Here is a 23,186-nt window from a genome sequence, read left to right as displayed (position 1 = left end):
AACAATCAAGTACAACTACAGGGAAGATGGCGTGGCTGCAGTTCTCTGAAGAGACCAAGGTATGCGAAGGAATACTCCAGCCCCTGCCACGATCTCCAGAAAGTGCTTCAAATACTGATCGAGCACGCTATAGGAGCGCATCACCCGCATCATCGACTTCTCCCGTGTTGCGATTCACTATGGCTACCTGCCTCTCATCATCTACCTTGGCTACACGAGGAGCAACCCGCGCCCTTCGCTGATAAGGTTCGCTTGATGGTTCCTCTTCCGCAGGGAGCGGTCATGCTGACCCTGACACAGACTCTTCTCCCCACTCGCGCAGTAGTCACATATTGCGACCATGATAGGGGGGTGTACGAGTAGTGGCTGGGTTGCCGGATATGATGAGGCGAATGAGATGCAAATGGAAGCATAGCACGGGTGTATATGGCGCATCAAAGGGCAAATGGCTCTCAGAAACACAACAAATACTTGTGTCTGAAGTGCCTCGACAGCAATGTACAACACCTACGCTCCGCGTCCAACAAGCAGCACTACGCGCGCTTCCCAATCTGCCCCAAGCGATCCCTAAAATCTCCGATCACGCTAGGTTTGTGCATGTGACCCTCCGTTCGGGCCCCAAGGTTGCCAACAACCGGACTGCTCGGAGCCTGTGACGCAGCACCGATACCCCCACTAGTCTCCACCTTCTCCAGCAACTCCGCCCCCTTGATCTTGTCCACTTTGGGGAACCTCTTCGACGAGATGGAGACGTCAAAGAAGGCCTCACCCTTCCCTTCCGCTGCCAGAGACATCAGGTCGGTAGTCTGTCTCAGCTCATCCAAGGCCTCGATGAGTACTTGCGGGCGATCACCCTCGTCCAGATTCTGCACGAAAGAGACGAGATGGCCAACATCCAGCACAAACGCATGCGCCGCCTGATTGCTGATCCTCGGCCCGGCAGCGTCAAGTGGCAGCACCATCAGTGACTCCCCAATGTGCTGCAAAGCGGTGTAGTAGATCATGTCCTTGATCGAGTACGGCAAGCCCAGCAGCACCGAGGACATGATATTACTCAAGTACCGAGTGAGCTCCTGCATGTACAGGCTCACCGAATCCGGCACCCAGGTGCTGGTCCAGTCATACTCCGCAGTCTCAATCAGATCATCGATCTTGCTGTTAACGAGTTCGAATATCCGTCTCTCGGCCGCGGTCTTGGCATCCTTGAACTTCTGCGTCGCTTGTAGTTTAATGGGTCCGGCGGCAGACGCGGTGCTTCTTGCTTCGACAAGCAGGCCTTCGAGCTCGGAGCAAGCTTGCTCGAAGTGGTCGACGTTTGTGAGAATCTGCACGATCTGGCCTGGGTACTGCGACTTGAGCCTGTCGGTCAGTGATTGACAGACCTTGTTCACTAGTAGCTCGTCTAAGCTGTCTTTCAGCGTCTGGTCAATGACGTTGGTGTGCTTGAAGTGGTCGTCGGTGAAAAGGTAGATCTGGTTCAGGAAGTTGCGAATGTCGATGCACACCAAGGGATACATCTGGCTGAAGGGAAGGACACATGGGAACTCCATCTTCTCCAAAGGTGGCACGTCCTCCGGAGGAGTATACCACGACACATTGATAACCTTGGCGTACTCGTCTGCATCGTTGACGGGCATAGGCATGTAGTCATCAGTAGACACGATTTCTTGGAAGTCATCGGAGAAGCGTTTCTTGAGCAGCGAGCTGTATTTGTCGAAGAGTGTCAGGAGTAAGCCATCCAGACTGCTGACGCTGTAGCTCCACGAGTCCATAGTTTGGATGAAGAGCGCAATGACGCCTTTGATTTTCAACAGCTTATCGTCATTGTCAACCGTATGCAGTGCACTGCTGATAAGACTGATAGCGGATTGGCACATGCTGTCCCACAGCTCGTCGACATCGGCTTGAGCGCGAAAGTTCTCCGTCTTTGCCATAGTGGCTTTTTCGACAATGGCGAAGCCGGCAATGCCCTCCAGCAAGCTACTGAGGCCGTTGCTTTCTTCGTCCAGTAAGTTGAGGCTCTGCGGGAGAAGTAAGTCCTTCTGTCTCCGTCGAGTGGCGGCGTAGTCAGCTCGAAACTTATCAGTCTGGCCAAGAGCGTCATGGATGTGCAAGCATTCGAACAGCGGTGAGAAGTCGACCTGCACTTCCTCATTGTTGAGCACGTCGAACTCTTCGCTTTCGTCCGCGACAAGTTCGACCGCTGAGTTGAGCTTCGCGGCGCCGAGGTATTGATCTTGTTCCGCGCGCTCCTTCTGGCGAGCTCGGCGCATTTCCGTGTGATAGAACGCAACCTCGCCCAGAAACTGTGAAGTCTCGCGAATGCGAAACAGCCAGGTGTTCAGATCTGTCATGACAGCCTCCGCGATGAGGCGCTGCGTCGCTGGTACGGAACGTTCAATCATGTCGGCGATCTTATAGCGCGTGATCTCGCGAAGATGAACATTCTGCAGCTCGTCAAGCGCTCGAAGTGCGGCGTAATGGTTTTTCTTGCCTAGGAGATCATGTACTTGGTTGGCCAGTCTGAGCACCTCGAGACAGTCCTTGAGCGCTTGCGTGGCATCGTCAATGTTCTGCCGTACACCTCGCGAGTCGACAAGAGCCTTCTTCTGCTCGGCCAGCTTCTCTGTCGAAGCTTCAATGCTGTGGCTTAGCTCCATGATCTCCGACGTCAGACTGACTGTGCCCTCTCGGACAGATTGCAATTGTTGAACGCTGCTAATGAACTCCTGGTGGTTGGTGTTGCATATCCGCTCGATTTGCGTCTCGCGATCTGCCGAGACATGGCTGAGAGCATGTATCAGGGGCGTGACCTGGGTCTGTGTCTGCGCATTCTTCAGGAGCGGTATCAGCCGGTCGAGATAGTCGGACTCGGATGAGGAGAGGATGATCTGTGAGCGGCGCTTATCAGCACAGTGGTAACGATGGGTAGAAGTGTGGCATCCGTGCTCCGTTCGCCACGTGTAGAGAGTAGGGATCAATATCTGCTACATATTCTGTGGAGGCGCCTTCAGTAATTGACTGCATGACAAACTCTCAAAGTCAATTCGTGCCATTGTGGTGTCAAAGCTGACTGTGTTGATGCAATGTGGCTTGTGCCCTTGCTACACAAGCTTCCCTTCATGATCTCCGCTTTGCGAAGGCACGCAACAATGAAGCACGAACAAGGATACTAATAATAGGTTCTACTTCGACAGTGGAGGCTCGCACACGGCCGTGCCTTTGCGTTCGACCGACTATAAGCTTTGAGAAGCGCAACATACCTGCTCGACGGCAACTGTCAGGTCATCCGGCTGTTCACCCAGGATAAGGCCGGGCATCCTGTTCGCACCAGTGTGGGTTGCAGGGCCTTCTTCGACGAGGTTTGGACGCTTCTGCGCGATTTGGCAAGGCGGTTAATATGCGCGATTACCTTGTGGACGATCCCCGAGCATTGATGTTCGCACTTTAGTGGTAAGCCAAGATTCCTTTACTGTACATTCGCAAGAAGTCAAGAGTCGGAAGCCGGGAGGTTGAATGGCGGCAGCAGTCGGTGAACGTCTGTCGCGGTTGATGTTGAGGCCAGGGCACACTGTGCTAAGATGTCTGTTTCTACCGTCAGTACGTAATCAGACATCGCCCGTAGCACCAAGTTGGCAGCGCGGAAGACTAAGCCTACAGCTATGTGGGCAGACGGCAAGACTCACCAAGAACACATTGAGCTGTAAGTGTCAGTATATCGGCCAGTCGACAGCACTCTGACACGGAGACGAGCTCGCGCGTACGAGGCGGTCTATGGTGCGCGTTACTGCACAATGTGTATTGCGTGATGGGCGAATGGCTACCCGATGGCCAACATGCTCTTCTATTCAACCATCCGGGTTGACATGCACAAGCGCACATGTTCCGTGGTTCCCGCAAACACGGGGAAAATCACTAAACAGCAGTTGGTTGCAGGCGCTAACGAGCATTGCAAGGGTACCCATGCCGCAGTTCAACTCCGAGTTTAAACCGATATATCAAAGTCGCACGCTGCGAATAACGCTACGGGCGGATGTAATGCTGACAGCTTCACAGCACTGTACAAGTTCCAGCGTCCATAAATACATGGATGCGTGTACTCTGGCTTGGGTATAAGCCTGCGACAAGAAACACAAGCTCGCGTCACCGTGCAATAAAAAAGCTCATGCTGCTTCAAAAAGGTGCAAGGTCGAACCTTCCTCCCAGCTTCGTCGCCAAGGGTGGTTTCTATCTCGTGTGGCGATGCGCGCAATGTAATGAATACACCGTGTGGAGGTTCGTAGAGCCTCGCGAGTTTTTCTTTCAGAATATCCAGGTAAGTCTGCTGCTTCTAATACTTCAACAGATTGTCTGTTTCATAGTGCAGATGGAAAAGCTGCCCTCGTCTAGACCGTGTGACGACACCGTCATTTGGGTTGACCGGATTGCTGGTTGCGGAGAAAGGGTAGGTCCACTCAGACAATGCTCAATTCGAGCATGAGCAGGGATCACACCGAAAGTTGTGCGATTGCGTTAATCTTCTTCAATCTTCGCCCTTCCACCATCACCATCGCAATCACATCCTCTTCCATCTCTGAATACTCCCCATCACACATTATTTGCCCACATTGCAACCCCAGCAAGCATACCAAGCGATCCTTACATCCCACAGCAAACCGCCTTGGTGCTGCGCGCCCACGGTTACGCTGCTTGGCCATCCTGTGTGAAGCTTGACGCTGCAGACATTTCCAAGCATCACCAACACTCTTGACCACGGGCTTGAGCTCTCCCCTCACTTTAAAACCCTTTCTTTGCACAACGCCGAGCTCTTCGGCGAGGAGAGAATGGCAGCCTCGGTCAAGGGGGACCGCGGCAGCTGTTGCAGTCCGGGTAAAGTCGGTGGCGGCGTCGAGTTGCCAGAAACTGTCAAGCAGTAAGTGGAAGCCATAGCGCTCACTGCCAACGCATGAGGATCACTCGTTAACCCATCGACAGGCATGGGAGAAAGCATGCCATTAACGGTGGTGTCAAGGTAAACGGCGGCGTCGACCTGCCGGCCGGTAACAAGCAGTAAGCCCAAGCCACTGTGCTCACTGCAAACCGCGTTGAGAGTGTTTGCTGATCAGGTCGTAGTGATAAGAAGACGCCTGCTGTCAACGGCGTCAGCAAGGTGAACGGGGGGGTCGTGCTTCCGAACGGTCACAAGAAGTATGTGCCGAACGATCGTGCTCACCGCCAGTTTATCAAAATTGCTTGCTGACGAGCCTTCAGCGATAACGGCAACCATGCCGTTCACGGCGACAAGTCAGGCGCAACCACTATGGCGAAGCACGCTCGTGGTGACAGCAACAGCTCACTTGAGACCGTCAACAGCGGCACCAAGCTGAACGCGGCTGCGAATCACTTCAGGCCAATGTCGCCGAAGCAGCTCATGGAGCTTCCGTCACCCCTGCAGCTCCTTACTCGAAACTCCGAGAACGATGTCGACGATCACCCAGTCATCGTCACGTCCTCGCCACCTGACGGGAAGACGCAGGTTGGCAAGGGTAAAGGCAGAGCTCCGCTTCAGCAGCCTATTGGCACGTATGATGGCATGAACCCGCCACATGCCATCGTGTATTTCACCACCGATATGGGCCATGATAAGTTCCAAGGCTCGCATTATCTTCGCGTCGGCTTCTCCAAGGACGAGTTCCAATGCTTCACGGAGATGGTGGAGGTCGTGAGTGTAGTCATTTCGCAATGTATCCGAGACACCGCTGACAGTAGCAGCTCGGCTGGGACAAGCAGTCCTTAGGTATGAAGCAGACCGCGCCGCCAGACGGTCACCGTCGCGACTACTACATCTGCTTCGATGACCTTCGCGACACCAGTCACGCTCAAGACGCAGCGCAATCAGCGCAGCTCGGCGGTCCGATCAATTTCATATCACAGCCTGAGTACGCTGCTGTCCCAGACGGCGCAGTTGCCCAAAACAAGTCTTCCTTCTTCGATGGGCAAGTCAAGTTTCTCGTCTCGTTTACTGGAAAGACCCCTGACTACGATGGCGAGAAGGCCTGCAAGGTCGTCAAGGGCGAAGCTGAGAAATTTGGCGAGCTGCTTGCCTTCAAGCAGGAGGAAGTTGCCGCCTGGCCCAACCTTGAGTTCCGTGCCGAGTACTTCAAGGTCACAGACGCGCGCAAGGCGCTTAGGGAGGCTAGCAAGGACGGTCCGCTCATCGTAGGCGTATGTCACCCCGCAACAATATTGCACTGGCAAATTTTGCTGACTTGTCGCAGAAATGGGTGATTGTTGCCGAGGAGATCCAGCTGCTCGAGCATAAGAAGCCAACTGCCAAGGGCTTCATCTTCGGTGATCCCGCCAAGGTCAAGGCGTCGGAGTACACGGTCCTAGCAGTTCGCACGCCGCCCACGGAAGACCAAGCGGGTGAATGGGTGAGCCCGACCGGTCGCACCACTGCCTACTACGACGAGAATGGCGAGATGGCGCCTGGCAAGCCTGCTGTCATTGTCCCGAAGGTTGGCAATGGCCAGGCTGTCCTCATCTCGCCTGCAGGGGTCAACACTCCAGAGCGCGGGCAGCGTTGGTTCTCGGCCCCGTCCCCACACACGCCGAGCCCCTACGTCGCACTTGAGCCACGCAGCGATTCTTGGGATGGGCGTGTCGAATACTACCAGCGTACTCCGCACTCCGACACTATCAGCGGCCCGACAGCCGTGGACCTTGTGAAGATTGAGAAGGGTTACGATGTCCGCACTACGGTTATGTTGCGCAACGTGCCGAACAAGATGCAAGCTAGAGACCTCAAGCGCATCATGGATACCGTGAGCTTCGGCAAGTACGACTTCTCGTACCTCCGCATTGACTTCAGCAAGAACACCAACGTCGGCTATGCGTTCGTCAACTTTGAGGACCCGGCGGACATCATCCCCTTCGTCCAGCACTGGCGCGGCAGACGTTGGATTGAGAATCACCCGCGCACTGCGGACATGTCGTATGCCACCATCCAGGGCCTTGATTGTCTCATTGACAAATTCCGCAACTCGTCCGTCATCGTGGAGTCGCCCGATCACCGTCCCAAGCTCTGGTTCACAGCGCGTACCGCGTCGGCGGATAAGCCTGAGGATATTGGGACGGAGATGGAGTTTCCCCCTGTCGACAACCCCTCCAAGATGCAGCGTTCAATGGAGAATGCCCGTCATGTCGGCCTTTACCAGCCGCAGTCTGGCCACGGCAGCCGCGAGCGCAGCCGTGGCTCTCAATTCGATCGTGGCACTCCGGCGCAGATGCGCGAGGAGGCGTACAATAACACGTCGCCGCTCCACCAGGGCTATCAGTACAACAACTCCTACGCCCACAACGGCTTCCAGGATCCAGCTTATACCATGGCCCCGCCGCAGTTCTTCCCGAATGGCTATCCCATGGGCTACAACCAGAACATGATAGCACCATACTACAATGGCGTCAATATGCAAGCTCCTGCCTATTATCCAAACGGATGGTCAATGGAGCCATTCGCTGCCGCCTACCAGCAGGGTCAGCAGCACGGCCACCATAATGGCTTCAAGGCCCCTCGCTTCGTGCAGGGTGCGAACCCCACGTTCGGCATGGGGCCCGGCACTCCAGCCTCTCGTCGTCGCAACGTCAGCAACGGTAGGCTTGGCGGTCGTCCGAGGCTTACAATTGCGGCCGCCGGATCTGCTCAGGGTCCGACAGGCGGTCCTCAGCTCCAGATTCTCACCGAGGAGGACATCGAGGGCGGCTACAACAACACACCCGGTCCGCACTACTACCCCAAATACAAGTGAGCAGCCTACAAGCACGACGACCCGACTATGCGAATGCTGGATGCGATATGTCGTCAGCTGCAATGGTGCTATCCATTATGCAGCAGTATGCTCTTGATCTCCTGGTGCTTGGAGACTGTCGATAAATAGCCTGGAGGCTGCGGCTGCGGCTCGGTCTAGCGACAGGATGACCTGGACAAGGATGTGATGCCCCTTCCATTGGTTGTTGACTGAACTCCAACGCCTGGCTAAATCTGCAACAGTTGGAGAGGCTCGTGCATGCTTCTTCTACCGAGCAGGGTGTTAGAGATGCGCTGCTTTATTGCTTCACTGCTTAATTGCTTGCTTTTCATATGTCTGCTGCACAGCTGTTACTGCCTGCCGTCAAAACGATGGCGTGCTCATGGCAGCATTACCCACATGCGCGCCGCTGGCACTATGGCGCGCTGAAGCTGCTGGTGGCGATAGAGGGCATTGTGGGCTTATTGATTGCTGCGTTCGAGGAAAAAGAGGTTGCGGTCTAACTCGCTTTGCGATTTTATCGACTCCTCTTACAAAGAGTATGTGCCATTGCTTTACCCACTGTCGCAGGTAGATGTACTTTCCGCGTAAAAGGTACGAACTTTGAGCGCTTGTAGTCTCGTTCCCCAAAAGCGCGTGCACGGATCGATTGGTGCATTCACTTTCGGCCCCCATGTCCGAGCCATTGCTCACGGCTGCGAAATCTGCAACTTGCCTACACAGCGTCGTTTGTTCGTTAAATCACGGCATGACGATCCGAGACAGAATACTTTAGCTCCCTAACACTCAGTCTGCCACGATGGCTCGCAGTCGTATGCAACGGCTCACTGCGCTGGCCACTGCTAATGCGCTGCTGCCAATAGCAGCCATCGTCTTCGCATTCGGCTTCTTCCCATACAAGCCGTTACTCCCTGGCCTTGCTACCTTTCCAGATGCGCAAGATACGAGTGTTTGGGGTCACGGCCAGCCGGAAGCCATCTTTGACCGGGTGGTATTTATGGTAGTTGATGCTTTGCGGACCGACTTCGTCTATGGCTACAACAGTGGCTTTGAGTTCACGCAGAGGTATCGATCGGCCGCACCAAATTACTAGCCTCGACTACTGGCTTACGTGCGTGCTACAGTCTTATCCGCAATGGTGCTGCCATACCATTTACAGCTCATGCCACTCCGCCGACCGTTACCATGCCCCGAGTAAAAGCGCTAACCACAGGCTCCGTCCCATCCTTCGCCGACCTGATCTTCAACCTTGACGAAAGTGGCTCAGGTTCAACACTGGCTACGCAAGACACATGGCTGGCACAGATAAAGGTCAAAGGGGGAAAGCTCGTCTTCTATGGCGATGACACATGGCTGCGACTGTTTCCGGGTGACTTCTTCGAGCGCGCAGACGGCACAAGCTCCTTCTTCGTCTCGGTCAGTTCAACTGGCCCTGGTATGTTTGTGATAGGATCTGTAGCTGAGTATGCAATGCTTTCCTGCAGGATTTCACGGAAGTAGACAACAATGTTACACGCCATGTGCCTGATGAGCTGATGAACAGTGACTGGAATGCTCTTATCATGCACTACCTCGGCTTGGACCATATTGGACACAAGACGGGACCGAATGGGCCGAACATGTTGCCCAAGCAACGCGAGATGGATGGCATTGTGCGAATGATTTACGAGTCCATGGAGAGCAGCGAACATCTTGCCAATACGTTGCTGGTGCTTGCTGGCGACCACGGCATGAATGCGGGTGGCAACCATGGCGGCAGTGGGCCTGGCGAGACGGAACCTGCTTTGCTTTTTGCCAGTCCGAAGCTCAAAGCAAGACGTGACAGGATCGACATCAATTGCCCGACCGCGCCCAGAGCTGGCACTGACTTTCACTACTATCGTAAAGTGGAACAGAGCGATATCGTACCGACGCTGGCGGGCTTGATGCAGTTGCCCATCCCAAAGAACAGTCTCGGCGTGTTCATCCATGAGCTTGCCGGTCTCTGGCCGGAACACAGACATGGGACGCAGATCCTGCATCAGAATGGCAAACAAGTGATGCATATCGTCGAAGCTGCTTACGGTGTGGAATCGTTCCGGACGAAGGTAGCAAGCCGGAAACTGCGGGTTGAATCACTCGAAGATGCTGGCTTCGACCGCGCAGACGATGAAATCGCACGTCTTTGGGTGCGCACAGAGTCTGCTCTACACGAAGCTGCCGCTGATCAGATGCGTGACGTGGAGATTGCCGACCATACCTGTTTGAGCTTTCTCATCGAAGCCCAAGAAACACTGAGCAATGCCGCCAGCACCTATGACGTCCCTCGGATGGTTGCGGGCATTGTTCTCAGCATGCTCGCTGCCGCGTTCGCAGCTTTGTCCATACCCGCGGTATGGCCGCCAAGCACAGCAGGCGTCTTTTTTGCCCTAATTGCTCTGCTTTACGGCATGATGATGTTTGCCAGCAGCTTCGTCGAGGAGGAGCAGCGGCTCTGGTACTGGCTCACACCGGCATGGGTTTCTCTGCTGTTAGTGAGGAGCATTGTGAGAACACGAGACGCACGGAACAAGCTTCGAGCTGCAATTTCCGGGTTGGGTATACTCGCCGTCCACCGCTTAGCTATAGGCTGGGACCAGACGGGCCAGAAGCACGCCGGCGAGCCCGACATTGTGCATACTTTCTTCCCAAATTACCACGCCCTAATGTGGATGCTCGTGCTTATTACGTACCTTTATTTTGGTTTCAAGGTGGCGCAGCGGAGTCTCATGGATATCATCGCTCCGGACAACGCCGCTGTCGTTGCCTTCATCCTGGTGGCACCAGCCATCGTTTTCAAATTGAACTTCACGCAAGCCGATGCACCAGAACTGGTCCAGCGAATAGGCTTGCAAATCAGGAGCTGGACGCGACCATTCAGTCTGGTCGCTCAAGCGCAACTTGCCTTCGCACTGCAGGGCCTTGTCACGATCGCAGTGGCTGCGCTCGCGGTTGGCTTAGCGCGAGGAAGTGTCATCGGCAAGCGTAATGGACCAGCAGTCCGAGTCACGTTGGCGGAGAGACTTCATTACGTGTTATCGTTGTTTTTGACGATGCAGACTCGGGCACCGAACATACCGCTCTTCCTAGGTCTTGAAGCGCAAAGAGCAGCACTGGCGTATCTGCTACACTCCACCGATGAGAACCACAAAACCCAGCTGCGTCGTAATGCCCTCATCTCAAGCACCGAACTTGCCACAACCGCACTGCTTTTCTCTCACACGTACTTCTTCTGCATGGGCGGCTCGAACTCTATCTCCAGCGTTGACCTAAGCAACGCATACAATGGCGTAGGCGGCTACAACATCGTAGCCGTGGGCGTCCTCCTCTTTGCAAGCAACTGGGCTGGACCTATCTGGTGGTGCAGCGCAGCCTGTACTGTCACGTTCCGCAAGTTGGCCAACCCTTCAGCCGACAAACTTTTGCGAACAGAAGATCAGCGATCGTGGATTTACGCAGAGCGGACGAAACTGCAAAGGGATGCAGCTCAAACAACAGCCGAGCCTGCAGAGGGCCATACTGTGCCTGACAGCTGGCTTGAGTACGCCTCGCTTATGACGGTTTTCGTAGCTACTGGTTTGCTTGCGGTAATGGCAGCGTGTACAGCATTACGCACGCACCTATTCATCTGGACGGTGTTCAGTCCAAAGTACCTGTATGCGCTGGCGTGGTGTATAGGCTGGCACATGGTCGTCAATATCGGATTCGGGAGCCTACTAAGGTGGCTCGGAAACCATGGGTGAAAGGCTGCAGGCCTCAACCTAGCTCGCTGAACAGGTCGTCTATTGCGTTTCGGGCTCGAGACTTCGGTTTCATTGTTGCGTGAGTACGACGAATTTTGACAGCATCATTCGAAATTGGCGTCAGGCGCTGGCCTGGCGTTCCCACAACGCGGTGTCCAAGCGTCGCTGTAGCCTCAAATTTCGTGGCTATCGGATCCAGTGGAACGACCTCCCGACCAATTACCTCACCAACATCCTCCATCATTGGCCTTGGGCTACCCACCGCTTCGCTCTCCGAGCGTTCCCAGTCCTCGTTGGCGAACTTTTCCAGCACCTTCTCTACCTCCTGTTGCCCAATGCTTTCAAAAGCAGCCGTGATATGGAAGATATGACACGCTTCAGCGAGAGTGCTCATTAGTGCCAACCCTAAGACAGCAAATCGACCTTCCGCGGTAAGCTGTGAGAAAGCACGCTGCCATATTGGTACTAGAGCCTCGCTCCAGTAGCTGACCCTTCTCTCAATGCGTGTAATGGTGCTGTCGTGCTTCAACTTTTTTCTTCTCTTGTCGACATGTGTCTTAGGCATCTCGGTCAAGTTCTCGACATCGAGTCTGACAAGATTGAGTTGCTTGCGGAATAGTGAAAAGTGTCGCCACCACACACTTCGTCGATGCTGATTCTTGTTTCTGTGATGGAAGAGGTGCAGTATATTCGCAATATGATCAATTCTCTCCGCATCCGCAGACGACAGATCTGCAGCCCACCTTCGCGCCATGTAGGTGATCTGTAGCACTTGACATCGAACGCTGTAAGGGTATCTATAGACAATGGTTTGTGATCAAAAGACTGAATCAACGCCTGTAACTGCCTTCTTCGGTAGTGAAGGCGGCACGGCTCGTAAGTGGACCGTGCACTGAACTTGTGTCTTGGTGATACAGTACTTTCTACGATAGATGGACACATTTGCATTCCAATCGCTGGTGTTCGATCCCGCCTTTTCAAGCCCACGCATGAGTGTGGTTCCTCGAGGCTATGCAATGCAATGAACGGTAACAGCGCGCTGGTGAACGCGCCACAGAGCGTCGAGGATGTTGAAGAGGTATTGGTTAGGCAAATTCTGCTGCAGCACATATCTGATTTGATCGTAGCTGGTGAAGCGCCTATACAAGCCTGGCCCGGCGCGAGTCATAACAGCTATCGATGATCAGTTAAAGCAGCTTCAACGCTCGACTGAAGGATGGCAGCTCGCAGACGCGCTCATGGCAAGCAGCGAACCCAACGTTCGCTTCTTCGCCGCTCTCACCTTCCAGGTGAAACTCAACAATGATGGGTCAGTGTCTGACCCTGAGCTGAGTCCATGGTGAGGCTTTCCGCTTATTGATCTCTTAGGCCGTCGCTTGACGCTGAGACAGCGCATGCAGTGAAGTCGAGATTGTTGTCCTGGACAGTCCGCCTGACCAACCAGGGCGAGGGATCAATGGTCACCAAGAAGCTCTGCACAACGCTTACGACTTATTTTGTGCGCTCGCCGGTAACGTGGAAAATGCCTCTGACGCACTTAGCACGCTGTTTGCAAGTCGATGACTATGCCCCTGAGCTTGAAGCTGACGACGAAGCTACCGTTCTCACCTTACTGCCAGACCTCAGGCCAAGTCAAGTCATTCTGTTGCTTATCTTCTCTGCAGCGTTGGCGGACGAGGTTAGTAAGGTCGACGCAGACTCACCGGCCCATGCTGCGCTCCATGACCAGATGGAAGCGATTGTTCAGGACGCCAGTATGATTATTGCGACTGCGCTCAGCAATCCTGACTACAAGGTTAGGACTGAAGCGCTCAAGGCGTTCCTAACTTGGGTCAACTATGCTCAGCCTGTTTGGCCACGGAAACCGGAACCCCTACAACATCTACGGGATCTGACCGAGTTGGTCGCTCAGTGTGTCGCAGTCCCTGAACTGCACCAAGACGCTTTAGAAGTGTTGCGGGACATACTCGAGAGCTACACCAGTTTCTTTACAGCGCGCCATATGTTCGGCCTCTTCCGCATTGTCACCGAGCACGTACAGCCGAGGCTACTCACAGCTCTAGAGAATGTTGATCCGGAAGGCGTACCGTACGGTCAGCTTGTGATCGCTTACGGCGTCGCAAACGTGCAGCCTGTGGTTGAGCAACCAGACAATGATATGTCTCGGACTATCATTGACCTTCACTTTGAGATATTGAGATCTCCGGGGTATCCTGGTGGCGAAGACGAAATCTCGATCCACAGCATAGAGTTTTGGAACACATACATCGAATATGTGAATGACACCGTCTTCTCTCAAGACAGCGGTGAGCCGCCTCTTCCATGGCTGCCCAACGCAAGATCAATACTTGAACAGCTCATCGAGCTTCTCTGGACGAAGATGCGTATACCAACAGGACAAATTGCCAAGGAATGGACGAACGAAGAGAGCGGAGGCTTCCGAGAGTTCAGACTAGATGCCACTGATTTGATGCTCTCTGTATATGTCTTTCTTGGGAAAGATATGCTGCGACAACTTGCATCCTTCGCCCTCCGCTCGCTACGAGCTAAAGATTGGCGCTCGGTCGAGGCAGCATTGTTCTGCATGAACGCTATTGCCGACAATGTCCTGGAAGAGTCATCGAATGAAGAAGCCTTGGATGCACTCTTCAGTTCAGCCTTGTTTCGGGAGATCAACGACTTCAACCTTAACATACCTGCGCAAGCTCGACGAACTGCTATTGACGTTCTTGGTTCGTACGGGTCGTACATTGAACGTCATGCAGAATACTTGCCGGATGCTGTAAGGTTCTTGTTCGCGTCTCTAGAGACAGCTGCCCTTGCAACCACCGCTGCGAAATCGATAGCCGCACTCTGCTCGGCATGCCGCGGCAGTCTCACTGGAGAGCTGGATGGCTTTTTGCAACAGTACCAACGCTTCTTGAGCGGTCCAACAAGCGACCCGTATACCAAAGAGAAGGTCATCGGAGCTATCGCGGCCATCATCCAAGCGCTGAAGCCCGAAAGCACGAAAGTGCAGCCTTTGCTGCTACTGATCGAGAATGTTGAGAAGGATGTGCAAACCGCCAAAGAGTGCGTTGCAGCTGGTGAAAGGGACATGGCCGAAGTTATGGGCGTGACTGGACTCAACTGCCTTGCGAGTATTGGCAAGAACCTACAGGTGCCGGACGATGTACCTATCAGCATCTACGATAACGACGAGCAGCCGCCACCATCGGCGCACTTCTGGAACAGTGAGGAAGCGCAAGTGGTCAGACAACGTATCATGGGCTGCTTCTCTGTGCTGCAGGTCCTTGGTAATGACGGAGAAGCGATCGACGCTGCTTGTCAGGTGCTACGGAGTGGCTTTGCAGAGACAGAGCCAGGTCCCTTCGTAATGCCGCCATCGGTGACCGTGAGCTTCTTACAGCAATGCTCGACCGAGACACCACATTTGGAGAGTGTGCTGTCCACCGCATGCATTCTTGTCACCCAGCATTCAAAATCCACATCAGAGCGCATTCCGGAAGACGTCGATGCAATCTGCGCGTGCGTGGCCGGCTTGATCGCGCAGCTCGGATTACCCGAGCGTGATCCAGGCGTGGCGCAAGGCTGTATCGACCTCTTCAGCCGTCTTGTTCCGTACTACACGCATGTGTTAATCGGTAAAGACTCTAGGATATCAGGACAACTCCCAGCCATCCTAGACTTCACGCTCCGGGCTATTGAGGGTCAGGATGTGTTTCCGAAGCGATCTGCCTGCGAACTATGGACAAAGCTTCTTAAGTCTCCCAGTATATCTAACCCGCCTGACGTACAGCAGCGTCTGACTCAAGTCGTGCACGCATACTGTCCACAGCTGGCTCAAGCGCTCATGGGTCAAGTGGGAGGTCTCTGCCAACGGTCGGAGCTCGACTATGTGTGCGAGCCGCTGAAGGCCCTTATCACAAACCAGCCGAATGCAAGGGCATGGCTTGAAGGTGCTTTGGCCGACTCTTCTTTCCCGCAAACGTCTGAGAGCGTTGGTCAAGCGGAGAAGCGACGATTCCTGCAGCAGATTGTGGGCCTACGTGGTGACAGCAGGAAGACGAAAGATGTCGTCAAAGAGTTCTGGGCAGCCTGTCGTGGTACGGTGGTTAGGTACAATTGATTTCTCCTGTCGACAGGATTGCAGCATGTTGCACAACGCGCTGCTTGGGCGGAAAGTGCACACAAGAGAGCAGTAGATGTAGTTGCTTGGAACAGATAAACGCAATAAGACTCAACAGTCCACACTTGCTTCAGCCTCCACAGTCTATTGTATGCACATCGATGGCGATGCTGCGCAATATGTGAGCGGTATGGTAACCCACATGCCGAGGCGGTACCCAATTCGGAAACAGCTGGCTTGGCGTGGATTGATCGCGCTTCAGTTTTGCGTCTCATGCATCCGTTGGCGTTCCCAATCTTGCCGCGCAAATGGCGCTCACATTCTCTGCCAGGGCTCGTATGCACTGGGGGCATACGCCCCGAGTACGGATAGCTGTAGCTGCTGGGCGACGTTTTGCCACGCTCACGGACTTGTCTTCGCAGCCTGCGCGACCCCCCGTCGACGTTGTGGTCATTGGGGGTGGCCACGCAGGATGCGAGGCTTCTGCAGCATCAGCACGCACCGGTGCTCGAACGATGCTCGTCACGCCGTCTTATGACAATCTTGGCGTATGCAGCTGCAATCCTTCTTTTGGGGGTATTGGAAAGGGAACGATGTTACGGGAGATTGATGCGCTGGACGGACTCGTGGGACGTATCACGGACAAGGCTGGAGTGCAATTCCGAGTGCTCAACCGGAAGAAGGGACCTGCGGTATGGGGTCCTCGTGCGCAGATAGACCGTGCACTATATAAGAAGCATATGCGCGAGGAGATGTTGGCTTACCCGGGGTTACAAGTCAAGGAAGGAAAAGTCGCAGATATCATCATTGATCGTTCTTCAGGAGCTGTGTTGGGAGGCAGGCATGGCAAGATAACCGGAATACGGCTTGAGTCTGGCGAGACTGTCATGACGGAGAACGTCGTGATCACAACCGGAACGTTTCTTGGTGGGGAGATCCATGTTGGACTTGACGTCTTTCCATCTGGGCGTATGGGCGAAGCCGCCACCTTTGGCCTATCGAATTCTTTGAAAGATGCTGGCTTCAAGCTCGGCAGACTCAAGACAGGCACGCCTCCACGGCTGGACAAGAAGACAGTAGACTTAACAAAGCTTCAAGTACAGCCTGGAGATGACTCGCCAATGCCATTCTCCTACCTGAATGAGCATGTCACTGTAGAACAGCAGCTTGACTGCTGGAGTACGTACACCAACCCTGCGACACACAATATTATCCGCGAGAATCTCCATAAAAGCATACACATCCGAGAGACTGTCAAGGGCCCAAGATACTGCCCCTCACTGGAAAGCAAAGTGTTACGCTTTGCCGACAAGGAGCAACACCTTGTCTGGCTGGAACCGGAAGGATTTGACAACGATGTCATTTACCCGAATGGTATTAGCATGACTGTGCCAGCTGATGTGCAAGAAGCCATCATTAGGAGTATAGCTGGCTTAGAGGACGCTAAGATGCTGCAGGCCGGGTACGGCGTTGAATATGACTACGTCGATCCTCGAAGCCTGAAAAGTACGCTAGAGACGAAGGTTATTAGTGGCCTTTTCTTGGCGGGTCAGATCAATGGGACGACTGGCTACGAAGAAGCTGCCGCTCAAGGCATACTCGCGGGCATCAACGCCGGCAATGCTGCAGTTGGGCGGCCTGCTCTCACCATATCGAGAGCCGATGGCTACATTGGCATTATGATCGATGATCTTGTGACGAAAGGCGTCAGTGAGCCGTACCGGATGTTCACGAGCCGGAGCGAGTACCGTATGTCTGCTCGAGCTGACAATGCGGATCTGCGACTCACTGCCCAGGGTAGGCAAGCTGGCGTCGTCAGCGACAAGAGGTGGTCCGCATTCAGCGATGAGAAGGCGCAGATCGATGAGCTGCGGGAACTATTGGAGGCGAAGAAGCTCAGCTCGGCGCGCTGGATAGAACACGGCTTGCCCGTCCGAAGTGATACCACGCGACGAAGTGCATACGACTTATTGCGACAAACAGGCGTCTCAACGTCCTCCCTGCTTGATATCATTCCCGAGATCGCTCAATACCCGGAGCGTATCCGCGGACGCGTCGACATCGAAGGCACTTACGCCCCGTATATCATCCAGCAGGAAGCATCCGCTGCAGCTTTTGCGCGGGACGAAAGCCTTGTGCTCCCTGCTGACCTAGACTATCGGAGCATTCATGGCTTAAGTTGGGAGGAGAAAAAAGTGTTGGGAGACACTAGACCGGAGTCTGTAGGTCAGGCGCGTCGCATCGAAGGTGTGACGCCTTCTGGCACGCTTAGACTCCTCGCTTATGTGAAGAGCGAGTGGCGGAGGGAGCAGCGAGGGAGGTTATTCAAGGAGACCTTTGAGTCGCAGCCGCCTGGTCAGGAGGTGCAGGCACTGGCATGAGCTTGTGCCTGCATGCCATGTGCTTGTATCATATTGCTTCATGCATAGCGGTGGAGTTCACTGGGTGATGACTGCGTGGGTGCTATATATACCCCACCTACGTAGTGACGACGAAGGCATTCCACGTGCGAGTTGTCGGTTTCCAAGTGGGTCTTGGTACAACGCTGTGTGAGGCTGAAGGATGTTGCAGCGGTGAAAGGTCCGGTCGCGTGTAGTACGGGGCAGCATGGTCAGATGCGGTTGAGATTGGCACCTCGCCAGTGCTACAGCATGTGCTGCAAGTTCTACCGACGCCATCTACGGTAGAAGCTTGGTCTGATGCTTCATTATGTGCGTCAAAAAACTTCGGTACGAAGGTACTTGAAGCTCCCAGAACTCACGCTAATTTGCAGCCGAGACACAAAGATGTGCCGCGCGCCAGGATCGTCATTGCTTCCAGTCGAAGAGCAATCTGTACCTGATACTCGATGCAAGTCGCTGTTTCGAGCAGGTGCAGGACGGTGCTGTTGGTCGAGCATGCATAGCGGCACCTACTGCAAGGCTATGAGATGTACGCGCATGCTAAAGGTGTAGCAAGATCGGCAGAAGGTGTTTGCAATAGGCAGGACGAAGTGAGGTTGGACAACGTCTCAAATGATGCGTGCTGTCACTGGTGCGGCTCTGAGAGGTCAGGCACAACAGCTGGAAGCCAATCACACTTTGCCCCAATGTAGTTTCTGTCTCTGGTCGAGATGCAGGCATTGCGGAGCTTACCCTTCCCGGCCTTTTCGCTGTCAGGTGTCGTTGGTCGAGCGCGGAAGCCGTGGCGCTAGGATCTGCAAATGCGAAGAGGACGCATGACCGAAGCCGTGACCATCAGATGCAAACTGCACGTTGGCGGCCACGCTTTACTCCATTCGAACGTGCGCACGTGGTTCCAGACGTCTCAACGAAAATTTAGAGACACGATCACCGCCGCCTTCACATGTCCTGCGGGCCTCCGCTGGCTGCGAGCGCTGTCAGGGCATGGGAGCATAGCGACATCAGTTGCGCCAAGACCGTGCGTTTAGCGGCGGCGGGCAGAAGCTCTCGTGACCTGTGGGGCTTTCTCCATCCATTGTGGAGTATGGGTGCAATATGAAATGAGGGTTGTGCTTTCGGGCTGGTGAAGGGCCGCTGACTGCATGGAATGAACGATGAGTGATGACCTCGCCGCCACCCACTCCCTCCTCCGTAGGCCATAACATAGCCATTCCCGTCTTTTTGCAATCTGTCTTCCGGCACCTCCATTGCGTCAAGGGAGCGACAGGCGCACGGATCAGTTCTTAGTCGGCGGGCCTGGTACCTACGTACCGACGTACCGTGCGGTCAAACCAAGAGCCAACCTAGTCTCTCCAGCGCGGGGCTGCGGTCGACAGCGAGCCCAATTTCCAACACGACATCCTGCCTCTTCCAGCGATCTCTCATATCCACCGACCTTTTACAATTAGTCGGCCATACTCTTCATACCTTGCCGGCTCTTCTGCGCGTTTTTTCACTCGGCAGATACTGCAACCTGAGGCTTCCGCAATTCCAACCATTCGCGCCTTCCGCAACGGTCAGAACCCCGTCCAAGAGCACCTGACCCTCGACATCACCTGCTTCGCGAAACCTTCACTGGTGCTTACGACTTGTCAATCTTCGACATTGTTGCGCATTGCGACCGCTCCAATTCCACCCAAATATCCAGCTGTATACGAAATCCATCCTCCGCAACTCAGTAAACAGCTACATTGGCTACCGTGTCGTGCTTGCGGTAGCATCCTGGCAGGCACGCGTGACCCCGAGTAAGAGACCAAAGGATGTCGCAGAATAGACCATCGGCCTTCTCGGGCCTCAGAATGGGCGGTACGTAGTCATACCGCATTTCTTTGAGGCGGAGTATGCTGACACATCGGTAGAGGTGATTCGCGAGAAAGTGCAGGATGGCTTGACGGGCGAAACCAGGGAGATGCAGTACACCCAGTGTAAGATCGTGGGCAATGGGTCTTTCGGTGTCGTCTTCCAAACCAAGCTATCTCCTTCCGGAGAAGATGCGGCCATCAAGCGGGTCCTGCAAGACAAGCGCTTCAAGGTGAGCCCGTAACGCTCATAGCGAATACCCGAGATGGTGCTGATGCGTGTCTAGAACAGAGAACTGCAAATCATGCGCATTGTCCGACATCCTAACATTGTCGAGCTCAAAGCATTCTACTACAGCAACGGTGACAGGGTCCGCGACCTCGATACCATGATGGGAGTCCAAACAGCGCTGATGGAAGCGCAGAAAGATGAAGTATACCTCAATCTGGTGCTCGAATATGTGCCAGAAACGGTGTATCGGGCCTCGAGACACTTTAACAAGCTGAAGACGACAATGCCGATCCTCGAAGTGAAGTTATACATCTACCAGCTTTTCCGCTCACTCGCCTACATCCACTCGCAGGGCATTTGCCACAGAGACATCAAACCGCAGAATCTGCTGCTCGACCCAGCTTCCGGCATCTTGAAGTTATGCGATTTTGGAAGTGCGAAGATCTTGGTTGAAAACGAGCCAAATGTGTCCTACATATGCTCGCGGTATTATCGTGCGCCGGAGCTGATCTTTGGCGCAACTAACTACACTACGAAAATTGGTGAGATTAATTGACTACCGTTGGGTCATCGTATGAAAGCGCTAACAACTCGCAGATGTGTGGTCGACTGGCTGCGTAATGGCAGAATTGATGCTTGGGCAACCCCTTTTCCCAGGTGAATCTGGCATCGACCAGCTTGTGGAGATCATCAAAGTGCTTGGAACGCCGACGCGCGACCAAATACGCACCATGAACCCGAATTACATGGAGCACAAATTCCCGCAGATCAAGCCGCATCCATTCAGCAAGGTAAGTAACACAGCATACCACGCATAAGTACCTTCTAACGTGGTGCAGGTGTTCCGTAAGGCGGATCCGAACGCGATCGACCTGATCTCGAGGTTGCTGGAATACACGCCAACGCAGCGTCTGTCTGCCATCGAAGCGATGGTACACCCATTCTTCGACGAGCTTCGAGACCCGAACACGAGGCTGCCGGACTCGCGCCATTCGAATGGCCCTAACAAGGAGATGCCGAACTTGTTCGACTTCTCGCATCATGAGCTGTCAATTGCACCGCATCTGAACCAACAGCTCGTGCCAGCGCATATGCGCTCGGTGCTGGCAGCTAAGGGCCTCGACATTGAGAACCTAACACCGCTGACAAGAGATCAAATGATGGCCCGGTTAGATTGAGACTGAATGCGCGCGACTATTTTCTCAACGCACCTCAGTCTCCAGCACGAGCACACCGTCACGATGTCACGCAGCGATGCATTGGTTCTTGGAAGCTGATGCGTAGCATGGAGTTAGTGGACTTGGCGTCACCGGCGCTTGAGCGATCGAGTGGCGAAATACACTTGAAAGGGACGTGGTAATACTCGTCCTTCCTCATCCTGTAAATGCATTCTCTCGACGAGCAAAGTTGAGCTTCAAATCAGCGGTTGTGTCGCGGCGCGCAAGAGCGGCCTCCTGGCAAGCTCGGACGAAGTTATTGCTTTAGAGAACGGGCGCTCACAGAAGCAAAAGGCGCCTTTCAGGTCAGCCATTCCGAGCACGAGATGGGCGAGCAAACGTAGTTTAACACCAGTATGACGCTGCTGACCGAAAATGAGGTTATACTCATACCTCAGGTTCTGGTGTACCTTTACGCAAGAAAAAGTGTCTCGCACCGGCAACCTGCTTCATCGCGTGGCAGCATAGTTTGACTCAATCTTTGTCTTCCACATGTGTACAACGGCGCAGTGGCCAGATATACTGTGCACTGTAGGGTTAACAAGCGCACGTGACCAGAGCCCATTCGGCTTAGCGCAACCTCACGGATGTTATCCGCGTCTCGGCCATTGGGAGCAAGCAATCGAGCTTTACCTCGACGTAGTGGCCAGTGAGCGGTGTTCAGGCCGGCGGATGAAGAGATGATCAACCCTACGTATCTCGCGCAAAGGACGCGATCATGTGCGTGGAGCTTGTACCTCCCACAGCCAGTTGCTAATGCTCCGGACAGCGGTTAACTGGAACGATGCGCGAGAGCGTGTGCTCAAGTCCTACCGGGAATGGCTGCGAGCGGTAAGCTTGCCAGAAGAGCGCGCCACTCTGTGCTGTACAGTGGTAGAGAAGGACAAAGCGGAACCGTGACTGATGCGTGATAAATGCTCAGGCACCTGAAGTACAGCAGATGTACTCGCTGAACATGCCGGTCTCCAAGATCCGAACCAAGATACGGCAAGAGTTCGAAAGGCACAGATACGTGTCACAACTGAGGACGGTGGATGTGCTGCTGTTCAACAGCCACCAAGAGTATCAGGTACGCGATCACCACGGTGGAGGAGCTACGCATACCCGGAGTTACACGGGAACAATAGCGAGCTTATTCCGCGGTGCAGGAAACACTCAACTTCTGGAAGCAGCTCACACACGTACTCAAATACTTCAGATCGGAGGAAGATCCGAGCTCGCGGTTACCGAAGAACTTCATTCAGGGTTTCATTGAGGTACCTACAGCCTACTCTCCAGAATACTTTCCCAAACGCCTCGCTAACCGTCATCCCAGGGCCGGAATTAGTATTCGCTAGCCTGTCGTACACTATACATTCACCATCAATAACAGCGTTCCCGCATGACTGCGTTCAGGACCTGCTCCGCGTGGCAGCATCATGGCTTGGCTGCCCGGTCTGGGTGCGTGGCGTTGAACTCGTCCCGAGCGGCAGTGAACTTCTCTTCCACAGCATCGCAGAGCTGAGAAAGATCGTCGAGGCCTTTTTGTAGTACTTCATACACATTGACGTCGTCTGCGTGGTATCGTTAGCTGGTGCACGCATCATGACATTGAGTGCTTGAAGACAAACCCCAGGTCTGGATTCGAAGGTTCATGACAGCTTCCGAAGGGTGAGGTATTGAATAGCCGCAGAACTCGACGTCAGGGCTAGAATTTGGTAAGTCTGCATGTACGCAATATTCCGGTGGCATACGCACTTCTTGATGATCATGTACCTAAGAGCGTTACCAAGCGTATGGTCTTCCTTCTCGAACGCGAAAGATGCTGCGGTATCCGAAGA

General features: G+C 54.1%; 10 protein-coding genes across 10 annotated transcripts; 8 read left to right on the top strand and 2 right to left on the bottom strand.

The window, feature by feature from the left end:
* Window positions 1-26: 26 nt before the first annotated feature.
* BAUCODRAFT_69055 (uncharacterized protein) lies at window positions 27-256 on the top strand (the record flags this gene model as incomplete). Its single annotated transcript, XM_007677295.1, has 2 exons — window positions 27-59; window positions 134-256. The coding sequence occupies 2 exons, from the start codon at window positions 27-29 to the stop codon at window positions 254-256; spliced, it is 156 nt and encodes a 51-aa protein (XP_007675485.1).
* Window positions 254-3,532, bottom strand: BAUCODRAFT_451514 (uncharacterized protein). The gene is made up of 3 exons (XM_007677613.1): window positions 3,447-3,532; window positions 3,264-3,374; window positions 254-2,891 (listed from the first exon to the last, which is right to left on the bottom strand). The coding sequence occupies exons 2-3, from the start codon at window positions 3,318-3,320 to the stop codon at window positions 534-536; spliced, it is 2,415 nt and encodes an 804-aa protein (XP_007675803.1). The 5' UTR covers window positions 3,321-3,374; window positions 3,447-3,532; the 3' UTR covers window positions 254-533.
* A 1,990-nt stretch (window positions 3,533-5,522) lies between these two features.
* BAUCODRAFT_451341 (uncharacterized protein) lies at window positions 5,523-7,800 on the top strand. The gene is made up of 2 exons (XM_007677612.1): window positions 5,523-6,204; window positions 6,258-7,800. The coding sequence occupies exons 1-2, from the start codon at window positions 5,779-5,781 to the stop codon at window positions 7,785-7,787; spliced, it is 1,956 nt and encodes a 651-aa protein (XP_007675802.1). The 5' UTR covers window positions 5,523-5,778; the 3' UTR covers window positions 7,788-7,800.
* Window positions 7,801-8,586: 786 nt separating this feature from the next.
* On the top strand, window positions 8,587-11,548 carry BAUCODRAFT_147489 (uncharacterized protein; the record flags this gene model as incomplete). Its single annotated transcript, XM_007677611.1, has 3 exons — window positions 8,587-8,852; window positions 8,912-9,203; window positions 9,272-11,548. The coding sequence occupies 3 exons, from the start codon at window positions 8,587-8,589 to the stop codon at window positions 11,546-11,548; spliced, it is 2,835 nt and encodes a 944-aa protein (XP_007675801.1).
* A 13-nt stretch (window positions 11,549-11,561) lies between these two features.
* On the bottom strand, window positions 11,562-12,350 carry BAUCODRAFT_106861 (uncharacterized protein; the record flags this gene model as incomplete). The annotated part of the gene is made up of 2 exons (XM_007677610.1): window positions 12,079-12,350; window positions 11,562-12,033 (listed from the first exon to the last, which is right to left on the bottom strand). The coding sequence occupies exons 1-2, from the start codon at window positions 12,300-12,302 to the stop codon at window positions 11,562-11,564; spliced, it is 696 nt and encodes a 231-aa protein (XP_007675800.1). The 5' UTR covers window positions 12,303-12,350.
* Window positions 12,351-12,574: 224 nt separating this feature from the next.
* Window positions 12,575-15,802, top strand: BAUCODRAFT_33115 (uncharacterized protein). The gene has a single exon (XM_007677061.1). The coding sequence runs from the start codon at window positions 13,005-13,007 to the stop codon at window positions 15,675-15,677; it is 2,673 nt and encodes an 890-aa protein (XP_007675251.1). The 5' UTR covers window positions 12,575-13,004; the 3' UTR covers window positions 15,678-15,802.
* A 34-nt stretch (window positions 15,803-15,836) lies between these two features.
* Window positions 15,837-18,217, top strand: BAUCODRAFT_450980 (uncharacterized protein). The gene has a single exon (XM_007677609.1). It carries the CDS (start codon window positions 15,986-15,988, stop codon window positions 18,056-18,058), a length of 2,073 nt encoding a protein of 690 aa, XP_007675799.1. The 5' UTR covers window positions 15,837-15,985; the 3' UTR covers window positions 18,059-18,217.
* BAUCODRAFT_450981 (uncharacterized protein) lies at window positions 18,218-18,825 on the top strand. Its single transcript, XM_007677608.1, has one exon. The coding sequence runs from the start codon at window positions 18,377-18,379 to the stop codon at window positions 18,629-18,631; it is 255 nt and encodes an 84-aa protein (XP_007675798.1). The 5' UTR covers window positions 18,218-18,376; the 3' UTR covers window positions 18,632-18,825.
* A 778-nt stretch (window positions 18,826-19,603) lies between these two features.
* On the top strand, window positions 19,604-21,593 carry BAUCODRAFT_451015 (uncharacterized protein). The gene is made up of 6 exons (XM_007677607.1): window positions 19,604-19,924; window positions 19,978-20,150; window positions 20,205-20,288; window positions 20,343-20,691; window positions 20,747-20,940; window positions 20,989-21,593. The coding sequence occupies exons 1-6, from the start codon at window positions 19,879-19,881 to the stop codon at window positions 21,325-21,327; spliced, it is 1,185 nt and encodes a 394-aa protein (XP_007675797.1). The 5' UTR covers window positions 19,604-19,878; the 3' UTR covers window positions 21,328-21,593.
* Window positions 21,594-22,067: 474 nt separating this feature from the next.
* BAUCODRAFT_33110 (uncharacterized protein) lies at window positions 22,068-23,185 on the top strand. Its single transcript, XM_007677060.1, has 4 exons — window positions 22,068-22,086; window positions 22,136-22,435; window positions 22,515-22,622; window positions 22,682-23,185. Exons 2-4 carry the CDS (start codon window positions 22,322-22,324, stop codon window positions 22,691-22,693), a joined length of 234 nt encoding a protein of 77 aa, XP_007675250.1. The 5' UTR covers window positions 22,068-22,086; window positions 22,136-22,321; the 3' UTR covers window positions 22,694-23,185.
* Window position 23,186: the final 1 nt, after the last annotated feature.

The sequence above is a fragment of the Baudoinia panamericana genome (genome assembly GCF_000338955.1).
Source record: "Baudoinia panamericana UAMH 10762 unplaced genomic scaffold BAUCOscaffold_5, whole genome shotgun sequence".
Taxonomy (NCBI): Eukaryota; Fungi; Ascomycota; class Dothideomycetes; order Mycosphaerellales; family Teratosphaeriaceae; genus Baudoinia; species Baudoinia panamericana.
This window is presented reverse-complemented; position numbering and strand designations above follow the sequence as displayed.

Coding starts and splice junctions, on each gene's coding strand:
- BAUCODRAFT_451514 (XM_007677613.1), bottom strand. CDS start 3,320: ATGCCCGGCCTTATCCTGGGTGAACAGCCGGATGACCTGACAGTTGCC. Junction 2,892..3,263: donor TGACAGTTGCCGTCGAGCAG/GTATGTTGCGCT, acceptor CGCCGCTCACAG/ATCATCCTCTCCTCATCCGA.
- BAUCODRAFT_451341 (XM_007677612.1), top strand. CDS start 5,779: ATGAAGCAGACCGCGCCGCCAGACGGTCACCGTCGCGACTACTACATC. Junction 6,205..6,257: donor ACGGTCCGCTCATCGTAGGC/GTATGTCACCCC, acceptor GACTTGTCGCAG/AAATGGGTGATTGTTGCCGA.
- BAUCODRAFT_33115 (XM_007677061.1), top strand. CDS start 13,005: ATGGTCACCAAGAAGCTCTGCACAACGCTTACGACTTATTTTGTGCGC.
- BAUCODRAFT_450980 (XM_007677609.1), top strand. CDS start 15,986: ATGGCGCTCACATTCTCTGCCAGGGCTCGTATGCACTGGGGGCATACG.
- BAUCODRAFT_450981 (XM_007677608.1), top strand. CDS start 18,377: ATGCTTCATTATGTGCGTCAAAAAACTTCGGTACGAAGGTACTTGAAG.
- BAUCODRAFT_451015 (XM_007677607.1), top strand. CDS start 19,879: ATGTCGCAGAATAGACCATCGGCCTTCTCGGGCCTCAGAATGGGCG. Junction 19,925..19,977: donor CTCGGGCCTCAGAATGGGCG/GTACGTAGTCAT, acceptor ACACATCGGTAG/AGGTGATTCGCGAGAAAGTG. Junction 20,151..20,204: donor TGCAAGACAAGCGCTTCAAG/GTGAGCCCGTAA, acceptor ATGCGTGTCTAG/AACAGAGAACTGCAAATCAT.
- BAUCODRAFT_33110 (XM_007677060.1), top strand. CDS start 22,322: ATGCCGGTCTCCAAGATCCGAACCAAGATACGGCAAGAGTTCGAAAGG. Junction 22,436..22,514: donor ACAGCCACCAAGAGTATCAG/GTACGCGATCAC, acceptor TCCGCGGTGCAG/GAAACACTCAACTTCTGGAA.